The sequence below is a fragment of the Mustelus asterias genome, chromosome 6, assembly GCF_964213995.1.
Source record: "Mustelus asterias chromosome 6, sMusAst1.hap1.1, whole genome shotgun sequence".
Taxonomy (NCBI): Eukaryota; Metazoa; Chordata; class Chondrichthyes; order Carcharhiniformes; family Triakidae; genus Mustelus; species Mustelus asterias.
In genome coordinates this window covers 4,459,609-4,483,674 of record NC_135806.1, presented here as the reverse complement: position 1 = coordinate 4,483,674, position 24,066 = coordinate 4,459,609, and the positions used below count along the sequence as shown (strand labels likewise).

Below are 24,066 nucleotides of genomic sequence, written 5' to 3'. Positions count from 1 at the left end.
CATTTAGAAGGACAAGGACAGCAGATACATGGGAACACCACCATCTGCAAGTTCCCCTCCAAGCCACTCACCATCCTGACTTGGAAATATATCGCCGTTCCTTCACAGTTGCTGGGTCAAAATCCTGGAATTCCCTCCCTAACGGAATTGTGGATCAACCCACAGCACGGGGACTGCGGCGATTCAAGAAGACAGCTCACCACCACCTTCTCAAGGACAACTAGGGATGGGCAATAAATGCTGGCCAGCCAGCGACACCCATGTCCCATGAAAGAATTTTTAAAAGTAGTTCAGAAGGGTGGTCACTGTTGGAACACAATAAATGCAACAGCCAATTTGTAGAATCATAGAATCCCTACAGTACAAAAGGGGGCCATTCGGCCCATCGAGCCTGCAGTGACAACAATCCACCCAGGCCCTATCCCTGTAACACCATGTATTTACCCTGCTAATTCCCCCTGACACTAAGGGACAATTTAGCATGGCCAATCCACCTAACCTACACATCTTTGGACTGTGGGAGGAAACTGGAGCACCCGGAGGAAAGACACAGGGAGAACATACAAACTCCACATAGACAGTTACCGGAGACCGGAATCGAACCTGGGTCCTTGGCACTGTGATGCAGCAATGCTAACCACTCTGCCACCCTGCTGTACACAGCAAGATCCCACAAACAGCCATGTGATAATGGATGGATAATCAATTTTTAGTGGTGTTATCAGGTTTAAGCCACAACGAGAGGACTGCATTCCCTCAGTACAGCACTGTGGGTGCCAACTCTGAATGTTGAGTTCACATCTCTGGAGTGGGACTCACAGTATAAGGTAATATCATATATATAAGGTGTTGAGGGGACCTGATAGGGTAGATACCAGTAGGACGTTTCTACTCCACTCCAGGGAGGGACTAGAACCAGGAGACACTGCATCAGATCAAGAAGTCCACTGCTTCAGACAGAGATGAGGAGAACTTTATTTTCTCTCAGAGGGTCACTAGTCCGTTGAATTCTCTTCCCCATAGAATTGTGGAGACTGGGTCACTGAATATATTGAAGGCTGAGTTAGACAGATATTCAATAGGGAGTCAGGAGTTATGAACATAGAACATAGAACATTACAGCGCAGAACAGGCCCTTCGGCCCACGATGTTGCACCGACCAGTTAAAAAAAAAAAAAAAAAATTCCATGTTGCCATCTCCCCACTGCAGTGGGGAGATGGCAACATGGAATTGAGACCACCACGTGACATCAACCATGATGTGGAGCAGGCTTGAAGGGCCGAATGGCCTACTCCTGCTCCTGAGAGCTATGTTCCTATGTTTAAGTTGAGTGTGAGCCACTCAGACATGGCTGGCACCTGGAACTAATAACACTGAAGTGCTGTCAATGTTAATAAATCACAGGAAAAAACAAGGAAAAGCCTTTTGAGTAGAAGAATTATATCCTTAGCACAATGTTTGAAGTGGAAACTATGTTTAATATAATTTATCTGAAGTGACCTCTCTGTTGTATTTTCACAATAGCAGGCTATATAAACAGCACAGAAATAGGTCATCCAGCCTGACTGGTGTATGCTAGCATTACTGTCCCACACTATATGCAGTTTTCATTCTCAGGTAAAGCCGAGATGAATCAGTTATTGGAACCACAAATGTTTCAGATCAAACCCAATCGCACCTTATACTAATTAATTCCAGTGCATAATCTTACAAAGAAGCTATCTCCCTGCACAGTCAGCGGCACTTGCACAGCCTGTACACAAGTATTTGTGCAATCCTTGCACACAGCTCGCTGGCACAAAAAGTGAAGGCTTCATTACACGGTGGCACAGTGGTTCGCACCGCTGCCTCACCAGGGACCTGGGTTCAATTCCCGGCTTGGGTCACTGTCTGTGTGAAGTTTGCACGTTCTCCCCGTGCCTGCGTGAATTCCCTCCGGGTGCTCCGGTTTCCTCTCACAGTCCAAAAGATGTGCCGGTTAGGTGGATTGGCCGTGCTAAATTGCCTCTTCATGTCAGGGGGACTAGCTAGGGTAAATGCATTGGGTTATGGGGATAGGGCCTGGGTGGGATTGTGGTAGACTCAATGGGCTGAATGGCCTCCTTCTGCACTGTAGGATTCTATGATTGTACTTTGTGTTCCTGATGGAGATTGCTGTATCCCGTGAGTGCTTACTGAGAATTTAGGCACAGGCTTCTACTATATAAATGGATAGTTTCCTCTGTTTGAGCATTGTATCTTTGGCCATAATTGAACAAGAATTTCTCCTCGCCTTCTAACCGGTTCATGGGACACAACAACAGGAGCTAGCCCCTCAGCATTTCGAGCCCATTCCCCCATTCAAAGAGATCATGGCTGATTGCCAACCTAGCTCCATGTACCCACCTTAGCCACATATCCATAATGGCTGTGTTTGCTGCCAGCACTGCGCATGTTGAGTTGTTTTGCCCTGTTATGTCACTCTGAGTAGGCAGTGGCCAGGAGCAAAGATGGGGCTGCTCAAGTCATCACGGCTGTGTTCTCGGTAGCTTGGTGTATCTCACTGACTTTGTTTCTTTCCTTTATGTTTGACCGGATATCTCTGCAACTGAATTAATTCATTCCCTTGTCAAATTCCTCTTAATAAATTTGAATAGCTGGCAGGGAACTGCTCCTGATGTGCAGAAAGTATTTCCATATAGGCACAATTCCGCCTCCAGGAAAGGTGACGCCAGCCCATGTTGAAATAACACATGAAAGACCATCCCACAGGATAGCAAATATCTGAAGTCCAAGAATTAATTGCGAGACATGACTAACATAACCCCGACCCGGTGAAGGAATAAAAAATGTTTTATTCCCAGAAACTGCAAAAGAAACCAGGCAGATGGTGTATATTCAGGGTAAAGTCATTGAGGCGTGCACTGAGGGTACAGGCAGGCTGGATGCAGTGGAATGACAACACTGGATTTCAGCCCATACACAGACGGCTATGGGCGGCCATCTTGCAGGGAACACCACGATCCTTAACACCTTTGTTTAACAACACTCCATCAATCTCTGTATTAAAATTAACTATTGATCTAACATCAATTGCCATTTGAAACATCATTGAAACCCTACAGTGCAGAAGGAGGCCATTCGGCCCATTGAGTCTGCACCGACAACCCAGGCCCTATCTCCACAACCCCACACATTTATCCCGCTAATCTCTCTAACCTATACATCCCGGGACATTACGGGCAATTTAGCATTGCCAATCAACCTAACCTGCACATCTTTGGACTGTGGGTGGAAACCGGAGCACCCGAAGGAAACCCACGCAGACACGGGGAGAACGTGCAAACTTCACACAGACAGTGACCCAAGCCGGGTATCAAAGCCGGGTCCCTGGTGCTGTGAGGCAGCAGTGCTAACCACTGTGCCACCATGCCATCCTTAATTTGCAGAACTTAATTCCAAATTTCTATCATCTTGGCTCTTTTGACGATCCTGTATAATGGAAAGCAAAATTTATTCGGTGAAAACACTCATAAAGTGAATGAAGGCACAACCGTAGTGAATTAGTGATATGTTTGTTAGCAATACAGTTTAATAATAGGTGTGGTTTGGGAAGGGGGAGTTGATGATTTGTTTTATTCAATGATGGGTTTACAATAATATTATTGTACACAGCCAATGGACAACCTTTACCATCGAATCTAAAATGTTAACACACAACCCATCTCATATAGTCAATGCTAACTCAAACATATCTCATGCAAGGATAACACAGTGGCTCTTTATAAAATACATAATTGCTGTTATCAAGTACATCAATATTAATAGTCGTTCGGCAGTACAGAATTTGAGCATTGCTGAGAAAAGAGACCTTTCTGTCAAGGCTTTTCATCTGAAACTCATCAGGACATTCCGCAAGAATACTCAAGTCAGGGAAATAAATTTACACGGAACGAGAGGGTGCTGATTGATTGGCAAGTCAACTCTCTTCTCATACAATACAAACTTGTTCATTTCCTTGACATTGTTATTCTTGCGGAATGTTCTGATGAGTTCAAGATGAAAAGCTTCTACAAGAGATGTCTTTTTTTTCTGCAATACATCAGTAATGTTAATATAAAAGCAACAAATAAAAGAACTGGACAACTTCATAATTTTGCAAGACATTACCTCTCTCTTCCCTTTTATTTATTAGTGATTGGGTATGAAACTGTGAGCAGCCGGTATGAAAAACAAAACAAAAAATAAATCTCTCTTGGCCCCTCGGGAGTTGTCGGCACGCTCCTCTCAGGTAATGACCGTGGGTCCCCTCCTGTCTGTCCGATCATGAATCTGCGATAGCTTCAGCGCAATGGCGATCAGTGGGCCCAGCACCACCTGCAGAAGCAAAACAGAGATCACCGCTGAATGGGATCCTTCCTCCAGCCCTTCTGATCACAGTTCATTCATAGCAATAGAGGGAGGCCATTCAGCCCCTCCAGCCTATTCTCCTATTCAATTAGATCATGGCTGATCTGTACAGAAACCCCATCTGTCTGACTTGCTTCCATTATTCTGTACACCCTCGCTTAACAAAAACTCATCCATCCTAGCCTTCAAATTTTGAATTGACCCCTTTCCCGGCCTCAACAGCTTTTTGGGGTAGCGTGTTCCAGCTTTTTGCTCCCCTTTGGATGATGAGGTGCTCTCTGACATCGACCCTGAACAACCTGGTTCGAATTTTAAGGTCTTCCCCCCCTTGTTCTGGACTCTCTCCCCTCAACCCCCAATCTCTCTCTGTCTATCTTTATGAATTCTATTAATCTTCTATATTCAATGAAATATGAACCTAGACCATGTTATTAGTCTTTGTAATTTAACCCTTTTAGCCCTGGTGAACTTGCCCCATCCCAAGCCGTTATCTCTATCCATTCACACAAAGAGGGTGGGTCCATTTTGAAGACTGATCTGAAATTAGTGCTTAAAGAAGACAGAATTCTTGGCAGAATGATGGAGAGCGACAACAGCAATTTGCAATTATATAGCACCTCCAATGTAGGAAAATTCCCAAGTTTTTTCACAAGATTGTCATCAAAGTGTGCCATGAGGATATTTAAGGGGACATTAGGGACAGGCTACAGAATTCTTAGTCAGAGAGGCAGGTTTTAAGATGTGCCTTCAGGGAGGGGAGAGGTTTAGGGAGGGAATTCCGGAGTTGGGCTCTGAGCAGCTGGAGTTATTTATTAGTCACAAGTAAGGCTTACATTAACACTGCAATGAAGTTACTGTGAAAATCCCCTAGTCGCCACACTCCGGCACCTGTTCGGGTACACTGAGGGAGAATTTAGCACGGCCAATGCGCCTAACCAGCACATTTTTCAGACTGTGGGAGGAAACCGGAGCACCCGGAGGAAACCCACGCAGACACAGGGAGAACGTGTAAACTCCGCACAGACAGTGCCCCAAGTTGGGAATTGAACCCTGATCTCTGGCGCTGTGAAGCAGTATTGCTGACCACTGTGCCAGCGTGCTGCCCCTCGGTGAAGCCAATACATAGCACGGTGGCACAGTGGTTAGCACTGCTGCCTCACAGTGCCAGGGACCTGGGTTCAATTCTGGCCTCGGGTGACTGTCTGCGTGGTGTTTGCATGCGCCAGTTTCCCCCAAACACTCCAAACATCATTTAATCATAGAATCCCTACAGAGCAGAAGGAGACCATTCGGCCCATTGAGTCTGCACCGACCACAATCCTACCCAGGCACTATTTCCATAACCCCATGCATTTACCCTGCTAATCCCCCTGACACTAGGGTCAATTTAGCATGGCCAATCCACCTAATCCGCACATCTTTGGACTGTGGGAGGAAACTGGAGCACCTGGAGGAAACCCATGCAGACACAGGGAGAATGTGCAAACTCCACACAGACAGTGACCTGAGGCCAGAATTGAACCCGGGTCCCTGGCGCTATGAGGCAGCAGTGCTAACAACTGTGCCACTATGCCGCCCTAGACGTGCAGGTTAGGTGGATTGACCATGCTAAATACCTCTTAGTGTCCTAAGGTTAAAGGGATTGGCGGGGTAAATACTCTGCGGGGTAAGCCTGGTTAAGAGGCAGCGCAGATACGATGGGCCGAATGGCTTCCTTCTGCACTGTAGGGATTATATGATGGAAATGGGAGATCCACAAGTTTCCAGAATTAGAGGAACGCAGAGATCTCGGGGGATTGATGGAGATTACAGAGAGAGGGAAGGGGCAAGGGCTGTGGGCAGATTGAAAACAAATAGCAGAAGTTTAAATTTGGTTGTCAGACTGGGAGCCGGTGTAGGTCAGTGGATACCGGGGTGATGGGTGTACGGTGTTTGGTGTGAGATAGGACACGGGTAGCAGAGTTAATGAGTTATAAGCACCAAGTATTCTTTATTGCCCATTGGGAGTGTGAACTTCAGTGTTTCTCCTATTTCTAACGACCTGATTTTACACAATTTGGCCATGTTATTTACATCGTTTGATTCACATCTTGTCCAGGATTCTATAGCTCACCTTCAATACTGAGAGGTGGGCTTCAAATTATGTAATTTAATTGTTAAAAAGGCAGATTATCAATAGAATTGGCATCACAGTCCGTCTCCACACTGCCCTCCTTGGGTTACATGATGGTACTGTCGAGGTCGCAGACTTCTGCAGGATAACTAGGAATAGCTTTCCCTGACGATGTGCTTGTCGTGTGAGGAATGTTTGAGGACTCTGGGTCTGTACTCGTTGGGAGTTTAGAAGGGTGAGGGGGAATCTTATTGAAACTTACGGGATACTGCGAGGCCTGGATAGAGTGGACATGGAGAGGATGTTTCCACTGGTAGGAAAAACTAGTAAGAAGTTTAACAACACCAGGTTAAAGTCCAACAGGTTTATTTGGTAGCAAAAGCCACACAAGCTTTTGGAGCTCCAAGCCCCTTCTTCAAGTGAGTGGGAATTCCTGTTGGACTTTAACCTGGTGTTGTTAAACTTCTTACTGTGTTTACCCCAGTCCAACGCCGGCATCTCCACATCAGGAAAAACTAGAACCAGAGGGCACAACCTCAGGCTAAAGGGACGATCCTTTAAAATAGAGATGAGGAGGAATTTCTTCAGCCAGAGAGTGGTGAATCTGTTGAACTCTTTGCCGCAGAAGGTTGTGGAGGCCAGGTTATTGAGTGTCTTTAAGACAGAGATAGATAGGTTCTTGATTAATAAGAGGATCAGGGGTTACGGGGAAAAGGCAGGAGAATGGGGATGAGAAAACTATCAGCCATGATTGAATGGCAGAGCAGACTCGATGGGCCGAGTGGCCTAATTCTGCTCCTATGTCTTATGGTCTCTCGCCCACCTCTTTCCCCTATTCTGTCCCATGAGCCGGTCCCTGGAAGCTTAGATACAAAGTGAGCAATGTGCCCCAGTGGGGAATATAGGAAATAAAGGCTTACATTAATATAGCACCTTTCACAGCATCTCAAAACAATTTTCAGGCAATGGAGTGCTTCTTTTTTGAAGTGTGGTCACTATTGTACTGTAGGAAACACAGTAGTCGACTTGTGCACAGTAAGATCCCACAAACATTAATCATAGAAACCCTACAGTACAGAAAGAGGCCATTCGGCCCATCAAGTCTGCATCGACCACAATCCCACCCAGGCCTTACCCCCATATCCCTACATATTTACCCACTAATCCCTCTAACCTACACATCTTAGGACACTAAGGGCAATTTTTGGTTAGCATGGCCAATCAACGTAACCCGCACATCTTTGGACTGTGGGAGGAAACCGGAGCACCCGGAGGAAACCCACGCAGACACGAGGAGAATGTGCAAACTCCACACAGACAGTGACCCGAGCCGGGAATCGAACCCAGGTCACTGGAGCTGTGAAGCAGCAGTGCTCACCACTGTGCTACCGTGCCGCCCATAATGTGATAATGACCTGATGATCACCTTGTAATGTTGCTGATTGAGGGATAAACATTGGCCACAACAGTGGGCAGAACTCTGCTGCTCTTCTCCGAATCGTGGCTGTGGCATCTTTTACTGATTTAAACACTTTAACGTGGCATTTGAAAGATGGCATCAGTGACAGTGCAGCACTCCCCCCAGGAACTGCTGGAACGATGCGCTCAAGCCTTGGCATGTGAACATAATCAACAACCCTCTGACTCAGGGGGTGAGCACGCTATCCACGGAGATACCCAGGGCATGATCTTACCTGCTGTTCATGCCACCCTCCCGCTGCAGCGAGGTTGGAGAATTCGGCATGCATCCAAATCTCCCTTCACCGCAGCGGGATGGAAAAGTCCCACCGGTGTGAACGGTGGTAACACTCTGGCCCGAGAGTCCAAATGGTGTCCTTAAGATGTTGGGAGGTGTGGATTACTGACACCAGCGTGGAATGTGAACACAAAGCTACAAACAAGTTTCAGATTAACAATCCCAAAGTAGGAGTGAAGCTGGCTGTAAATGTTGTTCCCCATTTAATGGGAACAAGAGAAGAACTTGAATAGTGCGATCGATCAGAAACAACAGTTGTGAATAATAATTGGCGGTGGCTCACCCTCGCCTCCCAGTGGCAGGTTTTGTGGGTTCATGCACCAATCCAGAGATATGAGCACAAAGTCTAGGCAGACATTGGAAGCACGGTACTGATGGAGCTCTGCACTTAGTGTTGCTGTCTTTCAGATGAGATAGAATCCCACAGTGCAGAAGGTGGCCCATCGAGTCTGCACCGACCACAGTCCCACCCAGGCCCTATCCCCGCAATCCCATGCATTTACCCTAGCTAGTCCCCCTGACACTAACAGACAATTTAACATGGCCAATCAACCTAACCCGCACATCTTTGGACTATGGGAGGAAACCAGAGCACCCGGAGGAAACCCACAAAGACACGGGGAGAACGTGCAGTGACCCAAGCCGGGAATCAAATCCAGCAGTGTTAATTACTGTGCCACCGTGCCGCTTGGGTAAACTAAAGTCCACTAACGTGAACATAAAAGATTCAGTTTGGAAGAAGAGGTCTCAGTGCCCGAGTCAAAATTTAACCCTCAACTCACATCACAAAAAAACAGATGATTTAGTTATTATCAGTCAGTGTGGGATCTTGCTGTGCTCAAAACGGTTGCCATCTTTCCAAACAACAGCAGTCACTACGCCGCAAAGTACGTCATTGGCTGTAGAGTGTGTTGACATGTTCTGGGCAGGGTGACAAGCCATCCAGGATTTTACAGGAATGTCCCTGATTTGAGGTAGTTGTTTCCGAGACCCGTCTTGTCCCGTAATCCAGATCTTTAAATCTTGTGCAATATGTACCTGTGCTCTCCTTCCAATGGCCCGATCTGAAATCTCACACAGGTCCGTCCCCCACTCCACCCCCACTCTGCTGTCACAGGTCCCACCCCATTCCACCCCCATCCCGCTCACACAGGTCCGTCCCCCACTCCACCCCCACTCCACTGTCACAGTTTCCCCACCCCCACGCTCTCAGATCTGCCACTCCAAAGTGTTCCTTACATCTTCTCTGATAGTTGATCACCTGGTCCTGAGGTCCATCTGACGAAGGAGCAGCGCTCCGAAAGCTAGTGGCATTTGCTACCAAATAAACCTGTTGGACTTTAACCTGGTGTTGTTAAAACTCTTACCGAGGTCACAGAGTCAGAGAGGTTTACAGCATGGAAACAGGCCCTTCGGCCCAACTTGTCCATGCCGCCCTTTTTTTTTAAACCCCTAAGCTAGTCCCAATTGCCTGCAATTGGCCCATATGCCTCTATACCCATCTTACCCATGTAACTGTCCAAATGCTTTTTAAAAGCCAAAATTGTACCCGCCTCTACTACTGCCTCTGGCAGCTTGTTCCAGACACTCACCACCCTCTGTGAAAAAATTGCCCCTCTGGACTCTTTTCTATCTCTCCCCTCTCACCTTAAACCTATGCCCTCTAGTTTTAGACTCCCCTACCTTTGGGAAAAGATATTGACTATCTAGCTGATCCATGCCCCTCATTATTTTACAGACCTCTATAAGATCACTCCTAAGCCTCCTACGCTCCAGAGAAAAAAGTCCCAGTCTACCCAGCCTCTCCTTATAACTCAAACCATCAAGTCCCGGTAGAATCGTAGTAAATCTTTCCTGCACTCTTTTCTAGTTTAATAATATCCTTTCTATAATAGGGTGACCAGAACCATACACAGTTCTGTCACAGGTCAAGAAAGGTGCTATGTAAATGCAAGTCTCTCTTATCTATAGAAAGTTTTAATCTTGCTTCAATTACAGTCAGAACAAATAAACAGTTTGGGATATGAATCTTAGAAGCGGCATCATTGTTATAATTATTGTACAGAAATCCACTCCCGCTGGTGAATTCTCTCATTGTGATGCAAGTACACATTAAGTTTGTAAGCCCTCATTCTGCAGCTGTGAATTATCCAGCCAGCAATAATTTCCCACTGCTGCGCTCTGACTTTTAATACCCTCCCCCCATGGACAACACATTTTTATGTTAGAGTTTCCACTTTGGGGACACATTTTCTTCATTCATTTATTGGATGAGGGCATCGGCCAGCATTTATTACCCATCACTAATTGCCCCCCTGAGAAAGTGGTGGTGAGCTGGCCCCTTGAACCGCTGCATTTTGTGTGGTGTAGGTACACCCACACTGCTGTTAGAGAAGAATTGTGTCTAGACTATCTAGTCTTTGAAATTGTGCTAAAAAACACATCCTCCCCATGTCTGCGTGGGTTTCCTCCGGGTGCTCCGGTTTCCTCCCACAGTCTGAAAGACGTGCTGGTTAGGGTGCACTGGCTGTGCTAAATTCTCCCACAGTGTCCCCGAACAGGCGCCGGAGTGTGGCGACTAGGGGATTTTCACAGTAACTTCATTTCAGTGCTAATGTAAGCCTACTTGTGACACTAATAAGTAAATAAAGATCACAAAAAAAAGTGCGTAAATAGTTAGGGGACAACACTCACTTATACTTTAAAATTCTCTGATCTTGTTACCTTGATCTTGGCTGATTCCATCTGGATGGTGTTGATGTCACGAGCACGAACGCGACCCCGTGACATTTGCCTAATCCATTGCTGACAGATTCAAAATATTGACAAAATTGTGGAAGATTTAGAAATATTTTGGCTTGTGAGTCAACAGTGCCTCCTTGTGGTGGGTCAAGTATATGTGCAGCAATCACTCAGCAACTCAGTTCATTCACCTTTCCTCATCCAAAAACACGGGCGACTAAAACATCCGGAAAGGACTTTTCGAGCGATATTCCGGATGTTCCTTCCAATAGCTTCCACAGACACTAGGCAAGAGTCTGATATCTTACCCCAGTGCCTTTTCATGATGTGCTAACCCAAACATTGAATGTTGGCTATTTGACTATGGAAGGCGCAGCTCCCAGCAGATATTCCGACAAAGGGTCATCCAGACTCAAAACGTTAGGCACAATCCTATCCCGCCGTTCACGCCACGCTCCCACTGCAGCCAGATCGGAGAATCCAACCAAATCCCTGCAGCAGGATGGAAAAATCCCGCCGGCATTGAATGGCCGTAACATTCCAGCCATTGGCTCTATTCTCTCTCCGCAGATGCTGTCAGACCTGCTGAGATTTTCCAGCATTTTCTGTTTTGTTACAGCTTCCATCGGGTTGAATGAACAATAACAAGAGGCAGCGTCCTTTGGGTGACCTTTAACCACCACCCCCCCCTTCCCCGCCCCTCACCCCCCCATCCCTCCACAAGCGGGAGTCAAAGGTTAATTGCAAAGGTCTCATACCTACACCAAATTAACAAATGCTCAGTTAACAACAGCTCGGTTAACAAAAGTTCAGTTAGCAAGAGATCAGTTAATTACAGATCTCAGCGTAACCTTGAAAGCAGAGCCAGTTCAGGGATGTCAGGGAGAACCTCAGGGGCAGACAAAACCTGAAAGGATGTTGAGGCTGGGGGCTAATTGAAAAATTGAAAAGGAGAATTGATAGATTTTTGTCAGGTAAGGAGATTAAGAGAGATACAAAACTAAAGAGGGTGGATGGAGCTTAGGTATAGATTGCCCTTGATCTAACTGAGTGGTGGAACAGCTCGATGGGCTGAATGGCCTCTCCTATTCCTATGTTCCTGTCAGTTACTAAAAGGTTCAGCCTGAGAGTGGGTGCCATTGCTGGGTTTCTCCAGTTAGCTACTGCTGTCCCAAGTCGCACAGTGGTTAGCACTGCTGTCTCACAGTGCTAGAGATCTGGGTTCAATTCCTGGCTTGGGTCACTGTCTGTGTGGAGTTTGCACATTCTTCTTGTGTCTGCGTGGGTTTCCTCCGGGGGCTCCGGTTTCCTCCCACAGTCCAAAAGGCATGTTGGTTAGGTGCATTGACCCAAACAGGCGCCCAAGTGTGGCAACGAGGGGAATTCCACAGTAACTTCATTGCAGTGTTAATGTCAGCTTACTTGTGACTAATAAATAAGCTTTTAAAGGTTAATAAAGAGACGGCTTGACAAGAAATCGATCAGTTATGGATTAGGCACAGACTGAACTGAGGAAGTTAACAAGCAATGTGGATAAAGGGGGACCTGTAAATGTGGGGTACTTGGATTTCTAGGTTAACAAGGGAGTCAAAGGGTATTGTGGTTAGACAGGGAAGTGAAGGTGAGGCCATCATCAGACCAGCCATGACCTCATCAAATGGTGCAGCAGGCCTGATGGGGCCGAATGGCCGACTCCTGTTCCTAATTTGCACAATTGTATGTTCATATGTAGACTGTCAAAAATGCTATTAATTTTTGAGCCTTAGCACAAACATGTTGAGGAGCAGGAAGATTATTATTAATTATCCTCAAAACAACTGGGGCGGCACAGCGGCTCAGTGGTTAGCAGTGCTGCCTCACAGAGTCAGGGACCCAGGTTCAATTCCCGGCTTGGGTCACTGTCCGTGTGGAGTTTGCATGTTCTCCCCATGTCTGCGTGGGTTTCCTCTGGGCGCTCCGGATTCCTCCCACAGTCCAAAGATGTGCGGGTTAGGTGGATTGGCCATGCTAAATTGCCCCTTAGTGTCAGGGGGATTAGCTAGGGTAAACGTATGGGAATAGGGCCTGGGTGGGATTGTAGTCAGTGTAAACTTGATGGGCTGAATGGCCTCCTTCTGCACTGTAGGGATTCTACTATATTTCTTTCCACTGCCCTTTGGGGCAGCGCATTCCAGATCACAACAACTGGCTGCATAGATAAATTTCTCTTCTTGTCCCCTCTGATTCATGTGCCAAATGTCTTAAACCTGTGTGCTCTGGTTACTGATGTCCATGCCACAGGAGCCAGAATTGTGCAGATGATTCCAGTCCTCCCATCCTCTCTCTGTGTTTCCGTATCACTGAATGTGATTGTTGAAAAGCTGGGAAACGACATATTCCAGGCTGTACGGTAACAATTCACTGCTCAAACCTCACACGCCCGGGGGTACAGAGAGTAGCTGAGTCAGCACACTGGGTGGCATAGCAACTACCATCCCAGAGGCTGAAGCAAAGATCTTGGCAAGGAAGCAAAACTACTCCTTGCTTCCAAATTCTCTGGCACGAAGGCCGGCCTCTGAACAGTTGTTGTCCACTCCCCTCAAGGAACATTCATGGGAGTGGAGGTTGTCTCGTTGCCCTTTTTAAGGAGAAATGCCTTGGTGAATAAGCAGGGTTGGGCTGGAGCGGTGGGGACGGGGCGAGGGGGTGGGGGATTGAGTTGCTGGTGGTTTGCTGTTATCCGAACCCACATCCCCGTGAGAAATTGATGAGACAGTTTTAGACGCCTCCATTGACACAGGGGTAAAAAGTGCCAGCAGATTCTGGTTAATTTAAAACGACCCCCATCATGTTTTGCTTTAATGGATAGATTCATGTGCCATTGGCCATATTTATGTAATTACCACACATAATAATTAGGATGTGTTTTAAAAACTTCCAATCCATCCTAAGCATTCTCTTTAATTTCAGTCAGAAAAAGTTTCAGGAACTTCTATCTGATCCAGGAGGGCAGAGGTTCAATCTTCCATCATATTCTGCTGTAGTACAGATTAAAACTCTCAGCCTGCTTTCAAATTCCTCTGTCACCTCACTCCTTCCCTATTTCTGCAACCTCCTCCAACCCCTACAACCCTCACTATCTCTGTAAACCTCCTCCAGCCCTCCCTATCTCTGTAACCTCCTCCAGCCCCCTACAACCTTCCCTATCTTTGTAACCTCCTCCCGTCTCTACAACCCTCCCTATCTCTGTAACCTCATCCAGCCCCTACAACTCCCCCTATCTCCGTAGCCTCCTCCAGCCCCCTACAATCCTCCCTATCTCTGTAACCTTCTCCAGCCCCTACACCCCTCCTATCTCTGTAACCTCCTCCAGCTCCTACATCCCTCCCTATCTTTGTACCTCCTCCAGCTCCTACACCCCTCCCTATCTCTGTAACCTCCTCCAGCCCCGCAACTCCGCATTTTTCTATGACCTCCTGCTGCCCCTATAACCCTCCCTATCTCTGTAATCTCATCCAGCCCCTACGACCCCCATATCTCTGTAACCTCCTACAGCCCCCTACACCCCTCCCTATCTCTGTAACCTCCTCCAGCCCCTTAGAACCCTCTCTATCTCTGTAACCTCCACCAGCCCCTACAACCCTCCCTATCTCTGTAACCTCCTCCAGCCCCCACAACCCTCCCTATCTCTATAACCTCCTCCAGCCCCCGCAACCCTGCCTATCTCTGTAACTTCCTCCAGTTCTACAATCCTCTAAGATATCCCTATTCCCCTCACTCTGGCCTCTTGCAGAATCCTGATTTCCTTTGCCCCCTCATAGGTGAGCATGGTGACTGCTGCCTGGATCTAAACTCTGGAATTCCCACTGCGGGATCCGGAGTGCACTGCCTGAGAGTGTGGTGGAGTCTGTGTCAAACATTTCTCTCAAAAAGAAATTGGATTCGCACCTGAAGGGAAAATGAGAAGCTATGGGGAAAAGGTGGGGGAGGAGCTAGATAACTTACTCTTACAGAGAGCTGGCAGGCCCTCAATGGGCTGAATGGCCTCCTGCGCTGTGACCATTCTATAATTCTCTCCACCATCCTTTCCTCCTTGATGATGCTCCTCAAACCTTACCCCTAGCTTTAGGTCACCGGTACCACTATGTCCTTATGTGGCTCAGTTTGAAATGTTTATGTTTGATAACAATCGCGTTCTGTGAGGCTAACGGCGCTATATAAATGCAACCTGTTCTTACAATGAAAAGCAGCAATGAGTAAAAATCAGTGGAAAGTACGAATGGATCTGTTTCAGTCCGTTCCCTTAGTTCCTTCACTGTCGCTGGGTCAAAATCCTGGACCTCCCTCCCTAACAGCACTGTGGATGTACCTACGCCTCAGGGACTGCAGCGGATCAAGAAGGCGGCTCACCACCACCTTCTCAAGGGGCAATTAGAGATGGGCAATAAATGTTGGCCCAACTAGCGACACTTGTTGGATTGAATAATGTACCAGCTGGCATGGCCTGTGCCTTGGTTGCTCAGGTTACCTGTGGATCCCTGTCGATGCTGTTGGTGTCCCGCTCGTAACTCTCCGCGTAGATCCTGATTGTAGATCCCATACTCCCAGTCCCGCTCAACCGAAATATGAGCCTCGAATCATCCGTGAACATCAACCTCAGGCCCTGTGGGAAGAGAAGGCTTCAGTCATCACGAGGTATTTTGTGTTGGAGCAGTCTGGCCACTGGTGGCTCTGGCATGTAATGGAGACAAATTCATCTGAGTGGCTCCTGATCTAAGGTTTCAGCAGGGGCCGACTTCAGCGAATGTCTTGAACCCATTGCTGAAATTCCTGTGGTGCCATCTGACAGCTGAGAATGGATCGGATGCAGGGGCCCTGGAAAAGTCCTGGACAATACCATTCCCGACCAACAAGTCACCAACTCCAACACTGACTGGAGATTGCCATCCACGTGCAGTTCACCCACCTCACAGTAGACGAGGTAGATCTCGCCTTGGTGGATTAGATAGCTAGATATAGCTCTTGGGGCGAATGGGATCAAATGTCATGGGGATAAAACAGGATTAGACTATTGAGTTGGATGATCAGCCATGATCATTTTGAATGGCGGAGCAGGCTCAAAGGGCCAAATGGCCTCCTCCTGCTCCTATCCTCTATGTTTCTACCCCACACCTGTCTTACCCTAAACCCAGGATAGTGATGTTATAGGATAAAACAGGCTGCCAACCCTCCAGAATTGCCTTGGAATCTTGAAGAATTGAAGATTACCCTACTTGACAGGAGCAACATTGAAGAGAAAAATGATAAGAACGTGTTCTTTGAAGAACATTGTTTTTCCAATCTAAAGATTATTGGAGACTTGGTAGGAACAGGGGAAACCATTTAATTGGCAGTCAAGATACATTTCATCTAATGGTGAATTGGTTTGCTTTCCTGTTGACTGTGGAAGACAGGCCACCATTGGCTGAGGTGAGAGGTCATGTGATAAAACCTACTGGAATACGTCCACCTGGAGTTGGCAACTCGAATCGGGCATTGGGTTCATTTTTGTAGGCACCAAGGGGTGAGATGTCTAACTTGCCAATGAGGCCTTGTGTTGGCAAGGTGGAGCGACTGCCCGTTCTGGAGACTGCCTGATTTCCATTTACCCCTCAACTAGGTGGATTGGCCAGGCCAAAATTGCCCCTTAGTGTTCCAAGATGTGTAGGTTAATGGGGTAATTACCCAGGGTTATGGGTATAAGTCCTGGGTGGGATGCTTTGTCAGAGAGTCGGTGCAGACTCGATGGGCTGGCACCATAGAGATTCTATGATTCTATGGTAACCTCACCAAAATAGATGACCTTGCCATTTTCACACTGCTGTGTGTTGGAGCTTGCTGTGCGTAAATTGGCACATTCCCATAATAAACAATAGTACTGATCTCCGAAAAGGAATGTCATACATGGGAGGTGTGTGGCAGAAAGGGTACAGCTATTTATTTACATGCTCAGGGAAGAGTGTCCAAGAGTTTCCATTCTGGTAAGGACATTAAAGGTAGAGCTACATTTCCTTAGTACCTTTCACAACCTCGGAATATTCTAGAGCACTCTGCAGCCAGTGAAGCTCTTTCTGAAGAATAATCACTGTTGTAATGCAAGGGTCAGGGTAGCTCATTTTTTCACAGTTAGCTCTCTCAGGCAGGCAATGTGGTAATGACCAGACAACCTGTTAGTGTCAATACTGACGAGGACGTTAAGGAGAAGTGTTCCTGCTCTTTTCAGTATAATGGTCATGGAACCCTCTACATGAGAGGGCCTCAGCTTAACTAGAAGACGGCACCTCCAGCAGTTCAGCACTCCCTCAGTACTGCACTGGGAGTGTCAGCCGAGATTTTATGCTCTGGTTTCTGGAGTGGAATCAGCAACCTTCTGACTCAGCGGGTGGGTGCTAGCCACTGAGCAATAGAGGGCAGCCCAGTGGGACATGTTTAAAAGACAAAGACACACCAGAGCTGTAATTAGTGAATGTCAGTATATTTTATCACAGAAATGTTGAAAGTTCCCTGCAGCATTCTTCCAATACATAAACATCTACATTTGCCACATTATTTAAATTTAGAACGAAAATTTAATTGAATCAAAAGTTTGCTCAGGTTACATCGAGAAAACGAAATAGTTCAGAAAGAGGATGTGTTTATAAAGTTATAAAAACAAAAGGTTCTCCCTGGTGCCGTGGCCAATATTTATCCCTCAAGCAACATAGCTAGTAAGAGATTATCCGGTCTTATCACATTGCTAATTGTGGAATCTTGCTGTGTGCAAATTTTGTACATTGCTATGGTGACCAAACTTAGAATGTATTTAACTGACTGTGAAGAAAGTCCTGAGGTTGTGAGAGGTGCTATAGAAATGCAAGTCTTTCTCTGGAAGAGTTAACACAACAAACACTCCTTTACCACCGTTAAACAATCCCCTGAAGAGAGTCTGTGCAGAGTAGTTTGACCTCTCACCTGGTTCCGGGTCACGATGCCATCCACGGGATCTGTGTATTCAAAGTTTTCGGTTTTCTCCACAGTGTAATTGTGATTGCCGACAGCGAATTGTTGGTTTATGAATGACCGTTCAGTGATGACAGCTTCAAGGTCCCTCATTAAGTAATAGGCTGTTCGCGGGTCTATATCCTCATAATCAAACCTACTCAAAAACAGAAAGAGAGTTCACTGATAAGGGAGAAAAGAGGGAAGAGACAATTGGGTAGATGAAAAAAACACTGGAGTTTCCGAGGGCTTCAAACACAGATCGTTCTTTCTTCCTTATTCATTTTTGGAGTGGTGATGTCCTTGACAAGGGTGGTATTTATCTATGGGTGTCCCTTGAGGTGGCATTGGGTCTTATTGAACCACTGAGACATTAAGACCATATGACCACAAGACATAGGAGCAAACTTAGGCCACTCGGCCCATCGAGTCTGCTCCGCCATTCAATCATGGTTGATTTTTTTCTCATCCCCATTCCCCTGCCTTTTCCCCACAACCCCTGATCCCCTTATTAATCAAGAACCTATCTTTCTCTGTCTTAAATTCACTCAATGACCTGGCCTCCACAGCCTCCTGCGGCAAAGAGTTCCACAGATTCACCAGCTGAATTGGCCGATATTTTATGACTCGCTTAGGCGAGGCTTGTAAAATCCTGCCCGAGGCCAAGGGAGAAGTCTGTTCCGTGAGCCTTGTCCACCCCAATTCCGGGGCTGACGTGCTGGCAAAACTTTGGCCATTGACTCTGAGGGATTGTTTCTGCTGGTCAGAGAATCTAAAACATGGGCTCAGGATAAGGGGATAATCACTTAGGGCTGAAATGAGGATAAATGTCTTTATCCAAAGGATCCCAGAGGCTTGCAAATGCTCCATCTTTGAATATGTTTCAGAATGAGATAGACAGAGTTTTGGTCTCTTGGGGATTAAGGGATTAAAGTTTTTTTAAAGTTTATTTATTAGTCACAAGTAAGGCTTACAATGCAATGAAGTTACTGTGAAATTCCCCTGGTCGCCACACTTCAGTGTCAGTTCAGGTACACTGAAGGAGAATTTAGCATGGCCAATGTACCTAACCAGCACATCTTCCAGACTGTGGGAGGAAACTGCAGCACCTGGAGGAAACCCACGCAGACATGGGGAGAACATGCAAACTCCACACAGACAGTGACCCAAGCCAGGAATCGAACCCGGGTCCCTGGCGCTGTGAGGCAGCAGTGCTAACCACTGTGCCACCGTGCCGCCCATTATTAGGATATTAGGCAGCGGCAGGAAAGTGCTGTTGAAGCCCAAGATCAGCCATGTTCGTATTGAAGCGCAGAGCAGGCTCGATGGGATGAATGGTCTACTCCTACTCCTGCAATAGTACTGAAGACTTGTGCTCCAGAACTTGCCGTGCCTCTAGTCAAACTCTTCCAATACAGTTATAGCACTGACATCTAACCAGCAATGTGGAATATTGTCCAGGTATGTCCTGTCCACAAATGCAACCCGGCTAATTACCGCCCAATTAGTCCACTCTCAATCATCAGTAAAGTGATCGAAAGCACTATCGAGGTGCACTTACTCATCAATAACCTGCTCAGTGACGCCCAGTTTGGGTTCCGCCAGGGTCACTCAGCTCCTGACCTCATTACAGCCTTGGTTCAAACATGGACAAAAATGGCTGAACTCCAGAGGTGAGGTGAGAGCGACAGCCCTTGACATCAAGGCAGCATTTATTTGAGATGTAGGAGCTCTAGCAAGACTCGAGTCAATGAGAATCAGGGGGAAACCTTTGCACTGGCTAGAGTCATACGTGTCCAGAGTAAGATGGGTCATATGTGGCAGAAAGGAAGATGGTTGTGGTGGTTGGAAATCAATCATCTCAGTCCTAGGACGTCACCACAGGAGTTCCTCAGGATAATTGTCCAGTGACTGGGGATGGAAACCCATTGGGTTATAGATTGAGGAAACTGGAAAGTCATTCAAAGTTCTAGGGCGGGTCTATCTGACACTGGTCAGTAATGGCCTCAATTGCAATGCCACAATGTTGCCCCATACCTCCCGGAGTCAATGTTTGCCTCACCTGCAGTAATAATTCCGGCCAAAACGGGCCCAGTGGTCTTTCACAATCTCCTCCACACTCCGTTTTCGTGCTGCGATAATAGATAGCCACGCAAGGACAGCCCAGAGACCGTCCTTCTCTCGAATGTAATCGGACCCTGCCACAGACAAAAATAATTGACTGTATTTCATCCGTAGCTGGTCTCACGCTATAGTTCCCCGAACACACAACCATTTGGCAGAGAAGATGGCCATTCAACCCGGCGTGTCAGTGCTATCTTTTGAAAGAACTGTCCCATTAGTGCCATTGTCCCCGCTTTTTCCTGAGTCTTTGCAAACATTCATCCAACTCCCCGTTGCAAGTTACTGTTGAATCTGCTTCCACTGCCCTCCGAGGCAGAACATTCCTCATCACAGCAACTTGCAACATAAACTAAAAGAGAAAACGCTGGAAAATCTCAGCAGGTCTGGCAGCATCTGTACGGAAAGAAAAGAGCTGACGTTTCGAGTCCTTTTGCCAAAGGGTTATCTGGACTCGAAACGTCAGCTCTTTTCTCTCCTTACAGACGCTGCCAGACCTGCTGAGATTTTCCAGCGTTTTCTCTTTTGGTTTCAGATTCCAGCATCCACAGTAACTTGCTTTTATGTAACATAAACCAAACTCTCTGCATCCCCCCTCTGGGTCTGAGTCTCTGAAGGGTTTACCTAGAAAGGGCAGACTCGGTGAAACTTCTGTTGTTAATATATTTCTGGCAAGTACAAACTCCAGTGAGCCGAGCCACACAAACACAAGAATCAACAACAGACGTCAATCAGGAACGATTTGCTTTAATGTCCAACTCGGTTATTTTCTACAAGGAATACGTCTTCTTTGTTTAAAGTTAAAGAGTTTCTGGATTCAGGGAGAAATTATATAGTTAACAAGATGCCTGTGGGATATTTACAATGATTGAAACCATTACTGTGGCAACCTGCAGCTTTTTCCTTTGGTCTGACATGTGAAAATGGTTCATTTCCAACATTTCGAATTAGAATGGAGGGGGTGCAGAGGGTGAAGGGCTGCTGATGGAGGCAGCACAAGGAAAGGGGGTGAAGGAGAGGGGGAATAGGGAAGCAGAGGAACAAGGGGGCAGCAAGGGGGGGAGAGAGGATGGGGCAAAGGGCATTATGAAATTTCAAATTCTCCTAAACATCTTGATCCTCAAATTCTCAGGGGATTTGACAAGGTAGATGCCGAGACATGTTTTCCCTGCCTGGAAAAACTAGAACACGGTGTGGGGTGTGGGGGGCTGTGCGAGGTGGAGGTTACAGTAAAAGGTCGGCCATTTTGGACTGAGATGAGCGAGAAATTTCTTCACTCAAGACGGGTGTGAATCTTTGGAATTTTCTACCTCAAAGATCAATCGATTTTTGGACATTGAGTGAATTAATGGATATGGGGACAGTGCAGGAAAGGGAGGTGAGGTAGAAAATTAGGCATGATCCTGTTAAATGGCAGAGTAATCTTGAAGATGTAATGAGGCCCATGAGGTGGGCCTCTTAGAGTATGAGCTCCCTGATTGAGGCTATAATTGCCTGCCCAATCAGGGCGCCTCACCTGTATATTAAACTGGGAGTGTCAGGCCCACTGGCACTCTGGATTCTGACTGTGTACCTGAAGCACTCTTAGGAGTGGAATTGAGTTTGTAAATAAAGGGGCCTTGGCCTCTGAGGAGTTATTTCAGAAAGATCAAGTGACTACCCCAGCTTGCGTTTCTTATGTTCTTAATCAGTTCATCCTTAATCTTCTATATTTTACAGAATACAAACCTATGTCGGAATTTTACCACCTCGCCCACCCGAGGCTCGTAAGGTCCCGCCCAAGGCCAATGGAGAATTCTGTGAGCCGTGCCTGCCCCGATTCCAGGGCAGACATGCCGGTAAAATTCTGGCAGTAGTCTTTGCAAGCTGTCTTTATAATTTTACCCTTTTAGTCCTGCTATCATTCTGGCAAATCAACACTGTGCTCCTTCCTAGATCAATATGTCCTTCCTGAAGTGCTGCCCGGAACTGAACACCAAACTGGGTGAGACCGGAGCCCGCACGGCTCCAACATAACTGTCACCCCTTGGCCTTGCCACCTTGAGATAAAGGCAAACATTCCATGTGTCCTTTTAGCAAGCATGTCGATGCCTGACAGGTTACAGGAGATGGTACAGCTACAAGCAATGAATGAATCAGTTCACAATGACTTTGATTGGATTTTGCATTCACATCACAGCGACACTGCTTTTGCACAAGCCAATGGCGGCATCTTGCATTGGAAGGCACATGATGCAACATTGAGGCATGTGAGCACAATCAATCCACTGTGTGAATGTAAATCTGTTCACAATCGCCTGTCCGCAGGCAGCTCTCGCTCCCAGCTGGGGCCTCCTGGTAGAATGAATTTCAATGTTAGAACTTGCTCTCAGATAACTGCATAGATATTACTTACTCATTAACAACAACTTACATTTATATAGTGCCTTTAACATGGCAAAATGGCTGCTTCACAGGAGAGTTACCAAAAGATATTTGACACTGAATCACATAAGGAGATATTAGGGTGGGCATCTACAAGCTTGGTCAAAGAGGCACACCAAAATCTTGCTGCCATTCATGCCGCCGTATCTTATGGTCCCACCAATGGTGCACCCCCGCCATGGGTTTCTCAGTGGCAAGGGGGGCATTTAACTGGAAACCCTGTTGACAATGCAAACAAAGAACAAAGAAAATTACAGCACAGGAACAGGCCCTTCGGCCCCCCCAAGCCTGCACCGGCCATGCTGCCCGACTGAACTAAAACCCCCTGCCCTTCCGGAGACCATATCCCTCTATTCCCATCCTATTCATGTATTTGTCCAGATGCCCCTTAAAAGTCACTATTGTACCTGCTTTCACTACCTCCCCCAGCAGCGAGTTCCAGGCAGCCTCCACCCTCTGTGTAAAAAACTTGCCTCGTACATCTCCTTTAAACCTTGCCCCTCGCACCTTAAACCTATGCCCCCTAGTAATTGACTCTTCCACTCTGGGAAAAAGCTTCTGACTATCCACTCTGTCCATGCCCCCAATGATCTTGTAGACTTCTATCAAGTCGCCCCTCAACCTCTGGTATTGTTCCAGTAAGAAAAAAACAAGTTTCTCCAACCTCTCCTCATAGCTAATGCCCTCCATACCAGGCAAAATCCTGGTAAATCTTTTCTGTACCCTCTCCAAAGCCTCAACATCCTTCTGGTAGTGTGGCAACCAGAATTGAACGCTATATTCCAAGTGCAACCTAACCAAGGTTCTATAAAGCTGCAACATGACTTGCCAATTTTTCAATGCCCCGGCCGATGAAGGCAAGCATGCCGTATGCCTTCTTGACTCCCTTCTCCACCTGCGATGCCACTTTCAGTGACCTGTGTACCTGTACGCCCAGATGCCTCTGCCTATCACATGCGCCAACTCCCGCCACCACCAAACACGTTGTGGAGAGGGAGAAAAATCCCGCCCGCAGATTTTACGGAATATCTAAAGGAGGGCAGAGTGTTTAAGGGAAAGCGTTCCGGAGCTTAGGACCCTGAGACACGGCCACCAATGGTGGAGCAATGGAAATCTGGGATGCTGTGGAGGCCAGAATTGATGCTGGGGTCTTGTCGGGTGATAGGGCTGGAAGAGATTCAACAGATAGGGAGAGGTGTGGCCATGGGAGATTTGAAAGCAAGGATAAAAATTTGAAAATCAAATATTTCCTGGACAAAGAGCCAGTGTGGGTCAGTGAGCTCAGGCTGAACAGGATTTGATTTGCAATTGGCACAATGAAATCTGGAGGAGTCACAGGCTACTCACAGTTCAAAGAGATGGTCCCAAAATATTAAGATGTTTAGTTATCTGTGTCTTGCCATTGATCTTTCTCTACACCCTAGCTATGACTGTAACACTACATTCTGCACCCTCTCCTTTCCTTCTCTATGAACGGTATGCTTTGTCTATATAGCGCGCAAGAAACAATACTTTCACTGTATA

The 24,066-nt window shown here is 46.8% G+C and overlaps 1 protein-coding gene across 2 annotated transcripts in view; it reads right to left on the bottom strand.

Moving 5' to 3' along the window:
* Positions 1-4,157: 4,157 nt before the first annotated feature.
* Positions 4,158-24,066, bottom strand: part of pgm5 (phosphoglucomutase 5) — a 127,192-nt gene continuing 107,283 nt past the window's right edge. For both annotated transcript variants that reach the window (XM_078214004.1, XM_078214005.1), the window contains 4 exons: positions 20,060-20,195; positions 17,971-18,154; positions 15,509-15,643; positions 4,158-4,357 (listed from right to left, as the gene is read on the bottom strand). In XM_078214004.1, the coding sequence (XP_078070130.1) occupies positions 4,268-4,357; positions 15,509-15,643; positions 17,971-18,154; positions 20,060-20,195 (545 nt within the window). In that variant the 3' untranslated portion in view covers positions 4,158-4,267. The remainder of the gene's footprint in view (positions 4,358-15,508; positions 15,644-17,970; positions 18,155-20,059; positions 20,196-24,066) is intronic.